We start from the raw sequence: 19,363 nt of genomic DNA on the forward strand, positions 1-19,363 counted from the left end.
TCCCTCGGTGTATGAACTCAAATCTGAAGATAAGCGGCGAGTGGCCAAAGTGCATGTCTCGGATTTGAAACGATATATACCTCCTCGTAAATAGAGTTAAGTAATGGTTGAGAGTGGTGACTAATATATTTTGATTTCAGATTGGATGCCCAAACGGCGACTGGATTTACCTTCATCATCATCGAAGAGAAGGATGTGGCGAAGTGGCTGTGGCTCCCGTCGGGGATGGAACGGTCGTTCCTCAGCAGTTAAAAAGTCGCTGCCGGAGTTCTCACCTCCTGCTGTGACACCGCGGCTGGACAGGATGGAAGCCCTGGTCCAGAGAGTGTTCGAGGAACGAGGCATTACCCCCACTCAACCGGTGGAGATGGCGGAACTATCTGTTCCTTGTGATAATTCTGTGGCCCGGTTGAGTGGTGAGTTGAATGAGGCTGCAGCTGTTGAAGTGGCTGCTGAGACCAGTGTGGAGGCGTCCACGGACAAAATTGTGGCCACCGGGGCCGTCAAGAAGGTACTTCGTCAGAGGCGTGACCCGTACCAATTGGAACGTGCTCCCGGTGAGAGTGAGGAAGCGTGGGAGAGCCGTTTGGCGGTGGCCGACTTGGAGAGGACGGTGGCTCCGGTGGAACTGTCCCCGGAGAGAAGAGTAGAGCGGCTTCGACTTCGTCAGGAGTTCGAAGTCGAATATCGAAACCGACATCCTCTCAAGTCGGAGAACTATGTAAGTGGTGTGCCGAGGCCCGTGTATAAACCGACGGCGTCTCACTTACCTAAGGAGGCAGGGGTGGCGGAGGTTTGCGCGATCCAAACCTTACCGGCGCCAGCATCTTCAGTGATAAGTGCGAGTGGCAGGAGGCAGTTACCGGCTGTATTGGCCGGTATTATGTTCAAGGGTTTGGACCCAATACTGACGGATCCAAGGTTGGACCCGCCTATGAGGTCCTGCTTCAATTGTTGGAAGAGAGGCCATCGCCTCTCTGATTGCCCAAAAGAATGGGCAGTTTTTTGCAAAAACTGCGGAAGGAGGGAGGTGACCCTTAACACGTGTCCACGCTGCTCACGCGTGCATGCCGAGTTCCTGAGTCAGCGTGATGGGACCTCGTCGTCAAGGCCATCTCAGCGGCTGGTGGAATGGGAGGACCCTCCACCAAGGAACCGTCGTAGTTCGCCGGTTCCTCAACAAGTTGAGCGGCCCCCACCTAGGGAGGAAAACGTCGAGCCTGAGGCTCGTGTAGTGGCGGCGTCTGGTCCAACCCTTCTCGACGAGCTGCGAGAGTTGGACCAACGTTTGGAGGGAGTTCCACAGGAACTCAAAGAGGAACTTAAGTTGGAGTTCCTCAAGGAGCGTCGTAGTCGACGCCACTAGTGTTGATTTTTCTTTTTGGAAGGGAAGAGACATGAAATTCAATTTTAAGTTCAAAGAAATATTAATTCTGTCATCTTCTTTCCTTATTTTGCTATTAAATTTTCATTTTATTAAATAAAATAAATAAAAAGCAAGTTTATTTTTTTTTGTGAACTGTGTTAGAATGCTTACTTCCCCCTTTTAATGGTTTTTTTTCGTGGTTTGGTTTTTTGTGGCTCTTTGTGAGATTGATAGGCGATATTACTGAGAGTAACATCGGCCTAGGGGAGGGGATTGTAACGAAGCATTCGTTAGTTGGGTTTTCGTCTTGCTTTTCTATGTGGCAGTCAAATTCAGTTGCTTTCGCGAAATCTATCGTAGAACTGATGTACGCAGGCGTGACGTACGAACGTTCACGGGGGGCGGCGAATAGGGCCGATTAGTTATTTCGTAGGCCAGGGTTGTCCATAGGAGCGAGAGAGACGGAATCATAGGGATGATACAAGGACCGGCAGGGGGATCTACCAGGCAGTTCAATTAACCGATCGTTAGAGAGCGGACGTGCTCTAATTCTCAATCGTATTTTTATATATCTTTTATTATATCTTTGCTGTAGTTTAGTGTTAAATAAATAGTTTCTTTATATTAAATTTGGGAGTGTTTTGTATTATTAAGTGTTTTCTCCTTTGCGAATTCTTCCTGCAACTCGAGAAGCGGCGTCGGTTAGAGTCAGCTGAGCGTCCTCGAGGTAAGTGTAGTTATTGTTGGCCTGCCTCAACGTCCGGCATCAGATGTTCATATGTTTTGGAGGATCCCCTTGTGAGATTGTTCGTATAATGTGTATTTTGAATTGGCGGGTTTAGATGCCCAATTTATGTTAATTATAAATTATAAAACCCCGTTACAAGCTTTCTATGAGGAAGCAAAATAAGCTTTAACCTCCTAATTGCACACAATAATTAATGAAAATAAATTAAAAGAAAAGTTCTTACCGCAACATAGTTGATAAGTAAATATTTAAGTTAATAAATCTTCGTTCTAATCCATTATAATACTCTAATATGTTGTCTTCAGATATTTTTGGCAAATCAAGTAATTCACAATCTTCAAATTCCACTTTGTCAATGAAAATAAATTCTGAAACGTTACTAAACAATTGATTTATTATAACGTGTAAGCTATTACACAATAACATTTGATTATACACCCAATTAATGTAATTTACAAATTTCTTTGGTGGCTTAAATGAACGTTCCGTAGCTTTCGTTATTAGGGTAAAGCAATTGGCACCTGCAGTAACTAAGTTTTCGTCATTAGCATCAATTTGAGTTAAAATTATTTTCATAATAGAATCCTAGAATGAATATTTGTAATAATTAAATAATTAATAATAAGAAATTTAATTAAAATTGTAGGATAACACTGCATAAAAGAGAAACTGATTTGTAAACTTGTGTTAAAGAATTAATAATAATTATAGAATTTCTAAAATTATTTTACAGTAGACTGAATTCATTTTAAATCAGGTCGGCTGAATTTTTTCGGTGCTAAAAATTTATTTCATGTACGAAATTTTGTTTCTTAATAATTTTTAGACGACACGTATTTTTTTATTTGGCTAAAAAATTTTTTTTTTTAGTCATAATGATTTTAATTTTTGAAGTCGGCAAAGTCATTTATTTAAATATTTGAAGTTCCTATAGGACTAAAAAGCCCTCGAAGGAACAGTACATAATAGAATGTTTATCTTAAAATTAAAAAAAAAATCTTTCAAGTGTCATATTTTTTAGACTAATTGGAATATATGGGCAAATCCACGAAACTTTTAACTTTTGTGATTCTCGAATCGAATACTTAAAAATCTGAATTATTTTAAATTAAAACTTTGGGTTTCATTTGTTGGCTAAATTATATACAAAGGAACATTTATGTACAGTATTAGAACAAAATATTTATTTGACAATTAGTTTTATAAGTTAAAAAGTGAAAAAATGCTTAAATTTAATTTGAATTTCTTGAAAGAGTTTATATTCTTAACGTTTTTATTTTTGCGGCGTGTAAAATATCACTTCAGCTACTATAAAAATATCTAACCGACATATTTTGTCAAAAAATATTCACTATCCTATTAATGTGCCACCACTAAAACTAAAAATACGAAGGTTTGATTGAGTGATAGCACTTTTTAAAAAAATTCAATTGAACGTCTTCTTATGAAAATATCTATTACGACGTTGGATAAAAAAAAAGTCCAATGCATTTCTTAAAAGGTGATGAAAAAACAAAAATTTTAAAACCTTTTTCAGTGATGTGCCTCGAATTGTATTCCTGTAGCAACAGTTTAAAGATGGTACTAAAAATCGTTATTTCATTTAAATTTATACATTTTTGAAAGGCACAACTGCATTTTTGCTTTAAACAGGTCAATCTTTGGTGTGATCGAATCATTTTCATACATATATTTGAACACAAAAACGCCGCTTAAGAGCATTTGAACCTTCGTGACGTCACAAATCATGGCGCATGACACGCAAACTTCTCAGGTATGTGAAAAGCACAATTTTGAATATTTTTTAAAAAAACCTTTTGGAAAATGTTCAGAATAACATAGACTCTGTCTGTTATGTGCGGAAAATTCAAAATTTTGCGTTTAAAACGTTTTTTAAACAATGTTTAAGTTGGTTGTCACAAGTAAGGAAAAATACACGAATTGCTTATATGTAGGCCATTTTTGGAAAGACCAGGATAAAAATTGAAAAATTCTTATGTAATTTATCAAATATTTAAATTAATTTTATTATAAATAATAATAATAATTAAAATTGTTTATTACTAATTAAACAATAAATTGTTGTTGTTTATTTACTTTTGTCAAAAAGCACATATAAAAAATTGCTTTTTTATATGTGCTATCCGAAAAAAGTACATAAATAAAAAAAACAATAATTATTTATTTAAAAAATTGAAAATAATTGGATTTTCAACCTTTTGTACAACATTGAGATGAGTAATTTTAAAAATTCTAAAAAACATGCTATTTTATATTTTCTCCTTTGAAAAAAAGATAAAAAACAATAATTAATTATTTGAAAAATTGAAATACAATTTGAAATTTAATCTCTTTTTTTACAATATTGAGAATAGCAATTTAAAAAATTGTCAAAAAATTGCTTTTTTATATGTACTTTTTGAAAAATTTATATGAAAAACAATAATTATTTATTTAAAAAATTGAAGAATAATCTGCTTTTTAGCCATTATTTTTTACAACATTGAGATAAGTAATTTGAAAAATTCTCCAAAAACTGCTTTTTTAAAAGTGCTTTTTGAAAAATGCAATTTATATGTGTTTTTTTTAATAAAAAAGAATAATTATTGATTTAAAAAATTGAAAACTAATTCAATTTTTAAATATTATGTTTCACAATTTTTAAATTGGTATATTTCAAAATTAGGAAAAAACTGCATTTTTGTATGTTTTTTTTTTTTTTTTTTTAAGTGAATAAACAACAACAATTTATTGTTTAATTAGTAATAAACAATTTTAATTATTATTATTATTTATAATAAAATTAATTTAAATATTTGATAAATTACATAAGAATTTTCCAATTTTGATCCTGGTCTTTCCAAAAATGGCCTACATATAAGCAATTCGTGTATTTTTCCTTACTTGTGACAACCAACTTAAACATTGTTTAAAAAACGTTTTAAACGCAAAATTTTGAATTTTCCGCACATAACAGACAGAGTCTATGTTATTCTGAACATTTTCCAAAAGGTTTTTTTAAAAAATATTCAAAATTGTGCTTTTCACATACCTGAGAAGTTTGCGTGTCATGCGCCATGATTTGTGACGTCACGAAGGTTCAAATGCTCTTAAGGATTTTGAGTGAAACAAATTTTATTAAGTTAAGAATAAACTGAAAACACTTTTTTGGACTATTTACCCCCTCTTTTCTCAAAATTCTGACGTGCTAAGCAAATTTGAGTGCCAGAATCGTGTTCAGAGGACGAAAATACCTTGGAAACCATTCCGATATCAAAAATAATATAAGTTGAATTTTTCAATTTTATATGTAATTTATTAACATTAAAGAGTTTAAAGAGTTAAACATTGACAGCGTGATCTAAAAAAGAATCACGCATATGAATTTGTAGTGCTAAAATGTACTTAAACATGTATACAAAGTGACATCAATGTGCCTGCAAATTAAAAAAAGAAATTTTTTTTTCTTGAAAGTTAAAAGTTACGTGGATTTACCTATATAATTCTTTCTTTTTAGGTCTAAAAGAGCTTTAACTTTTCTTCAAAAATCCGGTAACAAAATTAAAAAATATTGATAAATAACAAAATGGCGGCTATTTTACTAAAAAAACTTTAAATTGAAATTACTCAAAAACCCCACCATTTTTGTGGTTCAAATTTTCATGGTAGATTTTCTTCATATTAAAGAACATTTTCCATAGGAAAACCAGCACGGGACACAAGTTATATTCACTTGTGTCCGATGCTGGTTAAAGAGAAAAAATTTTTTTTTAAAAAAAAATTCACTTTTTCCAAAAAATATACTAGTTATAAAAAGTTTCATAAATAAATGTTGTTCCTCTTTAAAAATTCTAAAACAAATGTACAAATGCACAACAGTAACCCTAAGAACAACGAAATATTAATTATATTTTTGGGCGACCTACGAATATCCATCGATTTTCGGCGGTTTGTATATCCCTGGGATGTTAATAAGATATCCGTGGAACATCTTCAGAACATCAAATAGGGATATTCCAAAAGTTGATGAATATTCATAGGACGTCCAAAGAATATCCTCAATATTTTGTTGTTATGAGGGTTACTGTTGTGCATTGCATAAAATACTGTTTCTAAACTTAAAATATATATATGAGGCAAAATTTCTGAAGTGATATAATTAAAAAAAAAAGATTTCTTAGATCGGGCTGCAATTCGCATAACATTTAGAACTATGGGTAAGTACTTCACCCATAAATTACACGGAGAAACTTTGTGTATAACTTTTTGTTAAACTCATATGTATTTTTAGTAAATTGACTAATACTAAAGTGGAGAAAAAGACAAAATTTCTAATTTAATAGAAGTCTCTTTAACAATATATGATCTCTTTTTTCAATAATAACACGGAGAGAAAAACATTGCGTTTAAAGTATGAAAGTGGTTCATACTTTCCTAGTATGAATTTTTATACGCCTGATGTATGAATTCATGTGTTTTTAGTATGCTGTCGAACATAGTCTAGTTGTATGAGTTTCATATTCTATCGGCATGATAGTCATACAACTAACGATTACGCCACGCCTACTTTCAGCTTGTCTGAAGACTGAAATGACGCATATGCAGTTCTGATCGAGAGTATATCTATTTTCAGATTTTTCTTGCTCCCCGCAAAATTATTATTATTATTATTATCTTTTAATAATCTTTGTTTTCATTCCTTCATTCATTTACATTTTCTTAGCACTTGAAATTTCTCGTTATTATTCGATTATACAATATACATATATATCTTTGCTTTGATAATGAGGGTTCTCGAGGGTTTTTACCTGTAATTTGTTTCTTCAAAAACAGCCTTCGATCGAGGGTTTATTTTCTATTATTGTTTATTAAGATGGTCGATGATCGTTTAATTACTGTCTTGTAAGGGGAAGTGGTGTCCCTCATCTTACCAGCCGCACCCGAGCAATAACCATGTGGTTATATTATTGGAGAATCAAAATCAAGAAGAAAATCTTTGGTGCCAGCACCTTTGGGTTAAATTGGTTTAAAACACAACGTATAGGTTTATTGTACCAAAATTATAAAACTTTTGAATATTAACATTTATATTTGGAACAACATATGCTCGTAATCGTGAAATTCTGAGCAATATGTCAAAATAAATTAAAAAATATTTGAAAGAAAATTACAGGAAAATTATTTTATTTAAACATATATAAATATTAAAATAATCGTGAATTGAATTGATTGAATTGAAAATTGTTAAAACTTAACGTATGGCTTACAGAATTATTAATAATTTCAATCAATTTTATTATTTTTGAACAGATTACCGTGAAAGCGTCATTAGTTCTTTTTGAGAGAATCACCCAAATAAATTTTTTAAAGCGGGAAACTGAAATGGAAGATTTGTTTTGAAAAGTGACTTTACCAGGAGCTTAAAATTTGAAGAAGGTTACCATGTCGAACATAAAAGAGTATTTTATTTTAAGTAATAAAGATTTAAAAATTATTGAATATGTAAATGAAATTTTAAATTATATGCATATGAGAGATTCTTTTTCAATCGCCCCAGCCCAAAAAGTCAATGTTCTGGGATTGGCTTCATACTTTGGTAAATTGTTGTCCTATATGATAGTAATAAATCCCTAAAATATAAACTAATTAAAAAAATATTTGTAGAAAGTAGAGAGGGTTGAAGTTTTGACGTTAAGGGTAACATTGTCATTTTCAAATCCGTTTTAACTATGACAAAAGTTAATGGATTTTAATTTATCTATAATGAATTTTATTGCATTTTTCACGTACTTTTCAAAAATGTATACGAAATTTAAAAAAAAAATTTTAACACCTTTTTTTCAAAATCAACCCTTATTTTTCGATTTTCACCACTTCGGGTATTTTTTTTTTTTTTTTTATTTTCATTGGAAAGCTGAGGTTTTTTTCCGATGAGCTATGTAAATATGAAAATGGGACAACAATAATTTTGTGAGTAACAGAATATTAAAGTAGGCGGTGCCGATAAGGGGTGTACCTGGAGATCATCTTTGAGGATTTAGATAGGCACCGCCTAATTTAATATTATGTTTCTCACAAAATTATTGTTGTCCCATTTTCATATTTACATAGCTCATGGGAAAAAACCTCAGCTTTCCAATGAAAATAAAAAAAAACAAAAAAAAATTCCCGAAGGGGTGAAAATCGAAAAATAAGGGTTGATTTTGAAAAAAAGGGGTCAAAATTTTTTTTTTAAATTTTGTATACATTTTTGAAAAGTACGTGAAAAATGCAATAAAATTCATTATAGATAAATTAAAATCCATTAACTTTTGTCATAGTTATACAGATTTGAAAATGACAATGTTACCCTTAACGGCACCCTTATCGGCACCGCCTACTTTAATATTCTGTTTCTCACAAAATTATTGTTGTCCCATTTTCATATTTACATAGCTCATCGGAAAAAACCTCAGCTTTCCAATGAAAATAAAAAAAAAAAAAAAAAAATACCCGAAGGGGTGAAAATCGAAAAATAAGGGTTGATTTTGAAAAAAGGGGTTAAAATTTTTTTTTTTTAAATTTCGTATACATTTTTGAAAAGTACGTGAAAAATGCAATAAAATTCATTATAGATAAATTAAAATCCATTAACTTTTGTCATAGTTAAACGGATTTGAAAATGACAATGTTACCCTTAACGTCAAAAGTTCAACCCCCTCTACTTTCTACAAATATTTTTTTAATTAGTTTATATTTTAGGGATTTATTACTATCATATAGGACAACAATTTACCAAAGTATGAAGCCAATCCCAGAACACTGACTTTTTGGGCTGGGGCGATTGAAAAAGAATCTCTCATATGTATAAATTTTAAAAATGATTGAGAAAAGATACAAATTATTTTTTCGTTATGCAAAGTACTTTGTATTTACAAAGGCTTCATTTAATTTTTCCAATTAAAGAAGAAGTTAAACATATTAAAATAGTTTTTAGTGGTAATACGATTTAGGTTATTGGTTTTGTCTATTTTGATGGAATAAAACTTTATATTTTTGAAAGTCTTAATGCAGGGTGTTTGAATGTTCTTCCAAGTAGAATATTCAATTAGATTGTTCCCTTTTCAACCAACAGTAGTTTTTGAAGCTCTTGATCAACAACCGATTGGTACAGTTAAGTGTGAAGTATATGAAATAGCATTTGCAACATCTGTATTGGTTAACCGTGTAAATTAAAAGATTAATTTATGAAACTGATAATAATATAATGAGCAAGCACTTGATATCATTTTTAGAAAACAATTAATTAAATCATTTTCCGGCAGTTAGAATGTCTAATATTAGGATTTCGATTTGTAGAGAATGATTGGAATTGTCTTTTCAGAAATCGAGCTAAAGAACTTCAAAATGGTGGTCTAAACCTTTCATATTTTTGTAAGACTTTTGCCAGTAAAAATGAAAACAGAGTTCTGTCTACTGAAAAAGAAAAAAAATACTCAAAGAAAAGAATTTGTCATGTAAGATGAAGAAATTATCTACCGAAATTGAAGAGGGATTTACATGTTGATGGACATTCAGTATGCACAACAGCAAATAATGAGAAAATAATTTCGAGTCTTATTGTTAGTGAAAATTTTGATCCCATGACATATCCTACAATGTTTCCTTATGGTGATCCTGGATGGACTGTTAACCTTAAGCATACTCAAGGTACTTGTAATTTTATTCATTTACAATTTTATATGTATCGTCTTTCATAAAGAAGAAAAAAGCGGGGATTGCCACATGTGCGTTTAATTATATTTTTACGTGTACAAATCTGCGATTCAGAAACTTTAAATAAAATGATATGTGCTGAAATCACAGACGAAATAAAGAATCCAGAACTTTTTAACATTGTAAAGCGATTTTAAGTTCATGGGCCTTGTGGTAAACAAAATAGGAATTCACCCTGCATGGATCCTGAGATGGGTCAATTAAATATAATTGCTAACAATTCGATTACCGTAGCATATAATCTTTATTTGAGTACAGAATTTAAAGGTCATATTGACTGTACAATAATATGTATTATATTATTATGACACCATAATATTGAAATAGTAATACAGTAACGATTTCAAAAATAATATTATAATTTTGTGAGATCAAAATTCCAATAACTTTTCGTCAAATAAAAATAAATTTTTAATTTTTCATAAAAAATCATAGATACCACGCGCGTTTCTTTTAGCTAGTTACTATAATAATCTTAGGATTCTTTCATTCGTTCATTCTGTCCAGGCTCGATCAGCTGTGAAGGATAGTTTTATATGACTCTTCTTAGATAGAAAGAAAAAAGGCGTTACAGTTCGACAGTAAGAATTTGCTATTGGTTTAGGGAGGAGCCACGGTACGTTTCATGTTGTTTCGGGCGATGATTGATTGCGTCCTTATGGGGAAGTTGTATACCCATACTCTACCGGCCGGGACATAAATTCGGAGCTCGAGGGACGCATGCACCGAGGGGGCCTGAGCGGCGTTCTTGGGCTTAATGACGTTTTATATTTATGGCCCTTAAAGAGTTTTTCACGAAAATTATAAAATTTTTAAATATTGACATTTTTAATTTGAACAACATATGCTCGTAATCGTGAAACTTCCAAGGAATAAGAATATGATAAAAAAAATAAAAATTGTTAATATTTAAAAATATAATTTTCGTGAAAAACTCATTAAGGGCCAAAAATAGAAAATGTCATTAGGCCCAAGAACGTCGCTCAGGCCCCGCTCAGTGCATGCGTCCCTCGAGCTCCGAGTTTATGGCTCGGCCTGTAGAGTGGGGCTATACAACTTCCCCTTACAGGACGCAATCGATGACTGCCGTTGTTTCATCTTTTTTGTTCTTCACATTTTCTCGCGCTCTCTTTCTCTTTCTCCCTTGTTATAACTTGAACTTTAGGTTTTTATCGCATTCTCTTGTGAAGATTCAGATCTCGAATTTTGAAGTAAATTTTCTACGATTTGTATTTTCTAAACAAAATATATTTTCGTTGTAAACTATTTTTTGTTACGGACTTCTTTTTATTTTTATGTCTTTAAGTAATTAATTCTCTGTTTAAATTTAAAAAAAGTGTTAAATTGTTCTTTTGAGAAGAAATTGGGTGACAAATGAAGACTAGGTAAGTGATTTTTTCTAAATTAAGTGTTTAAAAATTATAAAAAAAATAACTATTCTGAGAAATAATAAGAGATTCATTTTCAAACTAGGTGTATTTGTGGTGATATTTTTCAGGAAGTATTTTTTGTAAGTATTATTTTCATTTGTAATTTCAAATAAAAATATATTTTAGTTATAAATTTATTTTGTTACAGAGTTAATTTAATTTTTATTTCTTTAAATAATTAATTCTTTGTTTAAATTGAAAAAAGTGTTAAATTGTTCTTGTAAAGAATAAAGATAAAAATAATTTGAAAAGAATTTGGGTGACAAATGACTTAAAAATTAAATTTCAGAGTAGGTGTATTATTTAAAAAGGAAATATTTTTCTTAAAGAATTTTTTCGAACACGAAAACTTATTGTGGTGATTGATTTTCGCTGGCGGATTGTGTGGACTGTGTTTGGACCGAGTAGAGTCCCAACTTGGTCCAGTTCGGTCCGAGGCCAAATATCATAATAAGTTAGTGAAATATGATGAAATAAATGATTAAAATTGATAAATAAGTATTTAAATAGTTAATTTATGGAAAATTTTTTTAAATTAAGCTTTTATTAAACTTTAATTAATAATTATAGAGTGAGGTGTTTGCCTGTAAATGTAGGTGTTATTTTTTTTAATATTGCGATTGTAATAATATTAATAGTTGTAATATAATTATTATTCATAATATTATTATTTTTATTAAGTATATTTATAATTCGTAAACTCAATTATTGCTTAATTACTATTAAAACTAATCAATTGTTATTGTGTTGTGTTTGCGGGAGTTTTCGTAAGCACAACACAATAACATTTGATTAGTTTTAATAGTAATTAAGCAATAATTGAGTTTACGAATTATAAATATACTTAATAAAAATAATAATATTGTGAATAATGCCGAATACTCCTGATTACGCTTACAGCAGAATGAGACAGCATTTAAGCTTAATGTTTAAAAAGAATTGTTTATTTCCTTTTCCTGCAAAAATAACGTCTGAACCTAGAAACTTAATTATTGAAAACGATTGAAAGCGACTTTGTATTGTCCACAGCGAAGAATTGAAGTGCAGAAATCCGAATTTTACCCTTTTTCCTAAATCGATGGAGCAATTAGATTTAAAATTTCCACTGTACATAGAAAATAAACAAAAAGACCTTATACTTTAAAAGATAAAGAAAGAAAAAAAGGCTAGGTTTCCGGAAACAATAGAACAAAAAAAAGAAACACAAGAAAAGGATAGGCAGAGAAAACGTAATCGACAAGAAACAGAAATAGAAAAGAGAGAGCGTCAAATCAGAAATTTGCTATGTAAAAAAATTATTAGAAGCAGAAATTGAAAAAAGCAGCGTCTAGAAAACGATTTAAAATGAAAATATGATAAAATTATAACAGAAACAGAAAGTGGAAAAAAAGAGCGCCAACGAAGAAATTTAGAAAGTAAGAATAAAAAATTGCGTTTAGAAGCAGAAATCGAAAAAAAGCAGCGTCTAGAAAATGATTTAATGCGTAAAAATGTAAAAATTTTGACAGAAACAGAGATTAAAAAAAGAGCGTCAACAAAGGAATTTAGAATGTAAGAATAAAAAATTGTTTTTAGAAACAGAAATCGAAAAGAAAAAGCATCTAGAAAACGATTTAATGCGTAAAAATGTAAAAATTTTGACAGAAACAGAGGTTGAAAAAAAGAACGCCAACAAAGGAATGTACTATGTAAGAATATTAAATTTTTATTGGAAACGGAGGTTAATAAAAAAAGAGCGTCAAGAAAAAGATTTAACAAATAAATAAATAAAAAGAATACTAAACAGTTAGAAACATTAAGAACTGCAATTATATTTTTAGATGAATTTGATGAAAAAAATATTTCTAAAAATTATTTGTGTGAAAGGTCTTCAGATAATAATTTTTATAGCTGTTGTCACAAAGAGAAAGTAAAGTTAAATGACTTAACTCCTTTTCCTGAGTATTTAACCAATTTATTATGTGACTCTACCTCTGTAGGTAAAAATTACAAGAGAAAATATTCGTTCGTATAACAGTTCATTTGCTTTTGCTAGCATGGGAGCTAAATTAGAAGTTCCAAAAGGAAAAGGTCCGTATGTTTTCTGCATTCATGGACAAGTATATCATTGTACATACTGTATTCATCCAAATGATGACGATAGTCGTAAATATGGCCAATTGTATATAATTGATTCAAATGCAGCTGTAAACGAAAGATTAAATAACGAATATAATAATAAATGTTTGATGAAATTATTATCGGAAATTGATATTTTACTTAGAGAGATAATTCCATATGCTAAAGCATTTAAAATGATGCGAGATTTTGAGTTTAAAGAAGAAGAACAAGCTAAATCATCAAATAAGTCTGTAAGAAATATTGAAATGTAGATTAAACGCGACAGGTTATTAGATCAAAACAAGTTGAATGTTCCATCTTGTAATGAAGTAGCAATTGTATTTGTTAGCGAAGATGGTGAATCTCTTATTGAACGCGATATATGTATACATCCCACAGTGGGATAGATTGCAAATCTAGGTGGACAAAATACCAAAAATGAAAGTCGACAAATCCATGCTAATGCACAAAAAAACTTAATCTAAAGTATTTTTTTAGAAGTGCCCTGAAGTATAGAAACCCAAAAGTTATTTTAAGTAGCTATATTCATGTGTAAACAATGTGGTTTTGCCAATATCTCATTATTCTTTGATTTTCAGTCTCCGATTTAGACGTGTTTAACACGCAATATCTTTTAAAATTGGATATATTCCTTTTTAGTATTATTGTGGATTGTATGAGTTAACTTTATTGCTTTGTCAGTTTCGTTTAGTCTAATTTATAATAGTTAAAACCATCAATTACGGTAAGTACATACCAAAGACAATTATACATCGATTAAAAAGTATAGAAATAAAAATTATTAAACTTTATTAATTTTTTCTTTACATTTTCTGACAACTAAATACATAAACTAAAAGCACAAAAAAATATACAGCCTACTTTTGCTTACTTTGTCTTATATTTGATTTTAAAGATGACATTACGGTTAAGGTTAAATTCAGTGCTCTTAAAGAAATCAATTTAACTATCAGTATCTTCTGTTTCATAGATTAAAATATAATTTATTCGCTATCTTTGTGTGCTGATGTAGTTAAATTGTCATAATAATTAATGTAATTTTAATGATATAAAAAAATTTTGAAATTCATCAAATTCAAAAAATAAAGACAAAAAATAACTATATTTGTTTACTTTATTTTAGGAATAATGGGTTCCTTAGCTGTGAATATTTGTGTTACAAATCGTGATTTGTACACTAAAATTAAAGATTCCTCTTTTTCATGCATGAGGTACACGACTGAAGCAGCAGCATGTCTTTTAAACTTTTTAAAAGATAAAATAGGCAAAAATTGGATTGAAGAAGAGTTGTTTGAAAGAGAAATCAAGACGAAAATTGATGGATTTTACAGCAATTTATCCACAAGGTGGAAAGCTGTTGGAGTACGTGGAATACACACAAAGTTTTTGACAAAAAATGAAAAATGGCTTGATTTACAGTTTTGCTTAACAAATACTTCCAGTAATTTATTTTTTAATATTAATTTTTATTAATCTTGAAGACAAATATGTGTTCCACTATCTTGCAATTAAAATATTTCAGAAAGAAGTAGTGTCGGTCGCCCAAAAAAGGATTTTAACGAATGTAGTTTAAAAACGAAAAAAAGAAGAGTAGAAGAAATAAAAAGTACTGTTTCAAGCGAGCAGTTACTATTTGTCACAAAAACTGTTTTGTATGATGAAGGAAAGAGAGCTGCAGCAGATCTCCTTGTCCAATCTACTCAATTATCATCTTCTCAAGCAGTATATATGCGTCGTGATTTGAAGAAAGCTCAATTAGCAGTAGGAGTTATTCCATATACTCCAGAGGAAGCTTTAGCGTATATTTTTAATGCAGGAATGACAAAGGAAATGTACCTTCAAACCCGGCTGGGAGCTAAAAAACGAAACTCGAATATTTATCCATCTTATGAAGAAGTTAAGAAAGTGAAACTGCAGTGTACTCCAGAGGGGGTGACTGTGTCAAACAGAGGTGAGTAAAAATAGCCGAAAAAGCTATAAATAGTATTCTACGCCTTTTAAAATGTTTCCAGGTGCTCAAGTACCTTTACAAAATTTATTGCAACATACCGCAACACGACTTTTGCACAGTATCAAATTGTCACCTGAAGTTAGAACAGTTCAATTAGTTTGCAAATGGGGTGCAGATGGAAGTTCGGGGTACTCAGAATATATGCAAAAACCTACTGATTCTCTTGCGGATGACACTAACCAAGCCTTATTGGACTTTTTGAAAACTGTAATGAGAATAACAAAAATGAAAATCAGCAAATTGTATGGCAAAATCCAAGGCCATCGTCCACGCGATTATGTAGGCCAATCAAATTTTTATATGAGAAAGAAACGGCAGAGCTGATCCGTCAAGAAATCGCTGCAATAGAAACTGAAATTTCTAACTTATCTGACTTCGATATTTTAATACAAAAAGATGGACACGAATTCAACGTGAAATGTACGTTCATTATGCACCTAACTATGCTTGACGTGAAAGCAATAAATGCTTTGACTGATAATAAATCGACACAAACGTGCTATTTGTGCAAATCAAAACCGACGGAAATGAACAACCTTAGGAACAAAAAACATACTGATATAAACGTGGATAATCTGAAGTATGGTTTGACAACGCTACACGCTTGGATAAAGTTTTTGGAATTAGCTCTTCATGTATCCTACAAACTAGAGTTACAAAAACTTACCATTCGAGGCATTACTTCAGAACAAGCTGCTACAATAGAAACGCGGAAAAAACGAGTACATCACGAGCTACATCAAAAAATGGGAATTAGAGTTGACAAAGTAGTTCAAGGGAAAGGCACATCCAACACTGGAAATGTAGCAAGAATTTTTTTTGAAAATTACAAAGATTCAGCCAGTATCACAGGAGTTGATGAAAATTTGATTAGAAGGTTTGGAATTATTTTGATAGCTTTATCTAGTGGGTACTCTTTGAACATAACGAATTTTAATAATTATGCGAAGGACACGGCAAATTTGTACGTTGAAAAATATTCATGGTATCGGATGCCAGTGAGCGTACACAAAATCCTGATTCATGGAGGTGCAGTTGCTGAAGCGATTATTCTCCCAATAGGCATGATGTCCGAAGAGGCTCAAGAAGCCAGTAATAAAATATATAGACAAGTTCGAGACAGACACACAAGAAAATGCAGTCGCATAGATACAACGACTGACTTAATGAAAATGATGCTTCAACAGACAGATCCTATCATTGCTCAATTACGAGGTTTGCCAAAAAAATGTCAGAAAGAACTACCCGATGAAGTGTTGCCGCTACTCGTTCTCGACTCGTTGACCAAAGATGATAAAAACTAAACCCTTTTTTAAATGAGTTAATTTTTAAATTATTAATTACTTATTGTTTATTTATTGTTATTATCAATTGTTTGTAACAAATACAATTATTTGTTGATTGTGAATTTATATTTTAAACTTTATTCAATATGATGCATAACATTTATTTGACACTTATCGATTCGAAACTGCAAAGAATTTTTCGATTATTAGTAATCAGCGATCTCAAAATCCTATAGTTAAGAAGTTTCAAAAAAATTCATCATGTTTTTCAAAATTTGTCATCTATATTGAATTCGCCATTTTAAAAATGCAAAAACTAACTTCAGATTCGTAATCAGCTAGTTCAAAAACCCTCAGATTCTGAGTTTTATAAAAATCCATCATGATTTTCAAAATTCGGCCGCCATATTGGATTCGCCACTTTGAAAATGTAAAAAATAAATTCAGATTTGTAATCAGCGACCTCAAAAACCCTTAGATACCTAGTTTTAACTATATCTATAATGTTTTTCGAAATTCGGCCGCCATATTGGATTTGCCATTTTGAAAATGTAAAAACTAACTTAAGATTCGTAATCAGCGACCTCAAAAACCCTTAGATACCAAGTTTTATAAAAATCCATAATGTTTTTCAAAATTCGGCGGCCATATTGGATTCGCCATTTTGGAAATGTAAAAACTAACTTGAAATTCGTAATCAGTGACCTTTAAAACCCTTAGATACCAAGTTTTATATAAATATATCAAGAAACCACTGAGTTATCAATTTTGTCCACCTAGATTTGCAATCTATCCCACTGTGCATCCTAAAGATTCCAAAAGTATTCCAATTTCCAGCCTCAGTGCGAATGTTGACCCTATGACTTATCCTTTACTGTTTCCTTCAGATGATCAGGGATGGACTGTAAACATAAAACCATCTCAAGGCATTCGCAATATTACTGCCTTACAAAAAAAGCTTCGAGCAGAATTGTATTGTGGATTAATGGATTTTATTAATAATAAATCGAAAGGAGAGAATGTTAGACCAGGAAAAATGATCATTTTACCTTCAACATTTACTGGAAAAATTAAGCAAAATTGGAATTTTTCCATTGGCCATTACACTTTCAACGCCACATATTTTAGGTTTAGGGGTACGGAACCCTCGGTTTTAATGCGAGTGTAACTCGAACTTGTTCGATTTTTTTACTCTAATATACATAAATGTTAATCTTACCCCAAAACCAATGAGTAAGTTTGATCTTGCTCCAAAAATCGACGTTACTAACATCATTACATCACAAGGTAAAATGTCTAATAAATTAAGATGTTGCTATGACTCGTATAAAATCAAGCTGCTCAATAAGAAAGTAGCAGCTCACTTTCATACAAGTAGTACAGATCCCAATATACTGCTCTTCTTTCTCATTCATAAAATATGCGCGCATATTTTGCTAGTTTATAATAATTTAAATTAATGAGATAGTGATAAATAAAAAAAGAAATAAGTGTTTCATGCTCCATTTTTTTAAAAAGTAAGTATACAAATTTTCGTAAGATGAAATAGTTTTTTTGAAAACATTTTTCAAAAAAATCGATCAGTACGTCAATTGAGAAAAATAACTTTATCTTTAAAACTTAAAAATTTAATAGTAGAAATGCAATAAAATAAATATAATAAAGTATTTATTTTGAAAACAAATTTCAATATTTTTTGAAAAGTACGTTTAAAACACACATTTTGAAACAAAAACTTTTTTAAAATTGATGCATTTTTAAGAAAGTTATGAGCATTCAAAAATTAAAAGTAATTAAAATTATCAAATTTTGAAAAATTCACATCTCAAAAACGACTTATGTACTACAAAAATTTGAAAAAATTCATGAAAGCTAGTCTCAATTGGTACTAAAAAACGGAGATGCAATTGCAGATGGTCTTCGAATTTGGCTTCATATATAAAAAATTGCTATTATTTTTTATATATATAGGGGAGAGGGACAAACAGTGGGACACTTTTTTTTCAAAGACATATTAATATGTCAATTTTATATATTTTTGAACACTTTTTGGTATTACCATAAAGTTTGAACTCTTCTCTACACAATGCACAGATTCTATTAAGATTATATTGTGATTAAATAAAAAAATTTGAAGTTTTTGAAACTTAATAGATTTCTCTTGTTTTGAAGGATTGAGTTTAACAGTGGGACACCTACTTTTAAGTACCGAATAATTATTTCAATAATAATATTCTGCTTCATACTTTGTAGATACATTTTTTGCATTAAATAACGTTAACAAATGTTGCAAAACACTCCTAATTTAATAATATTTTACATTTTTATAATACGATGTCAAGCTTCATATATAAAAAATTGCTATTATTTTTTTTCATGTTTACAGTACTGCTGATCATACGTCATAATTTGGTCATAACCTAAAAACAATTTGGAGCAAAATTTAAATAGTCGTTCTCTTATCAAGTGTTACTTTTAAAATGTCGTCGAACAATATTTTTAATAATTATTGATTATAAATTTTGAATTTTTTATTGTTTTGTAGCATAAAAAAATCACATTTTTAGTAGCTGTGTAAGTATAAATGCGCATACGTATAGCTGACACAACTTATAATCAGTGTTGCCAAAGTCCACGTTTCATAAA

At 30.7% G+C, this 19,363-nt stretch overlaps 1 protein-coding gene across 1 annotated transcript in view; it reads right to left on the reverse strand.

The window, feature by feature from the left end:
• Positions 1 to 19,363, reverse strand: part of LOC127286674 (proline-, glutamic acid- and leucine-rich protein 1-like) — a 60,767-nt gene that overhangs the window by 19,670 nt on the left and 21,734 nt on the right. Inside the window, exon 3 of the mRNA XM_051313187.1 lies at positions 2,338 to 2,699. Coding sequence (XP_051169144.1) covers positions 2,338 to 2,699 — 362 coding nt within the window. The remainder of the gene's footprint in view (positions 1 to 2,337; positions 2,700 to 19,363) is intronic.

The sequence above is a fragment of the Leptopilina boulardi genome, unplaced genomic scaffold (assembly GCF_019393585.1).
Source record: "Leptopilina boulardi isolate dan_hultmark-lab unplaced genomic scaffold, ZJU_Lbou_2.1 LbouV2_122, whole genome shotgun sequence".
NCBI lineage: Eukaryota > Metazoa > Arthropoda > Insecta > Hymenoptera > Figitidae > Leptopilina > Leptopilina boulardi.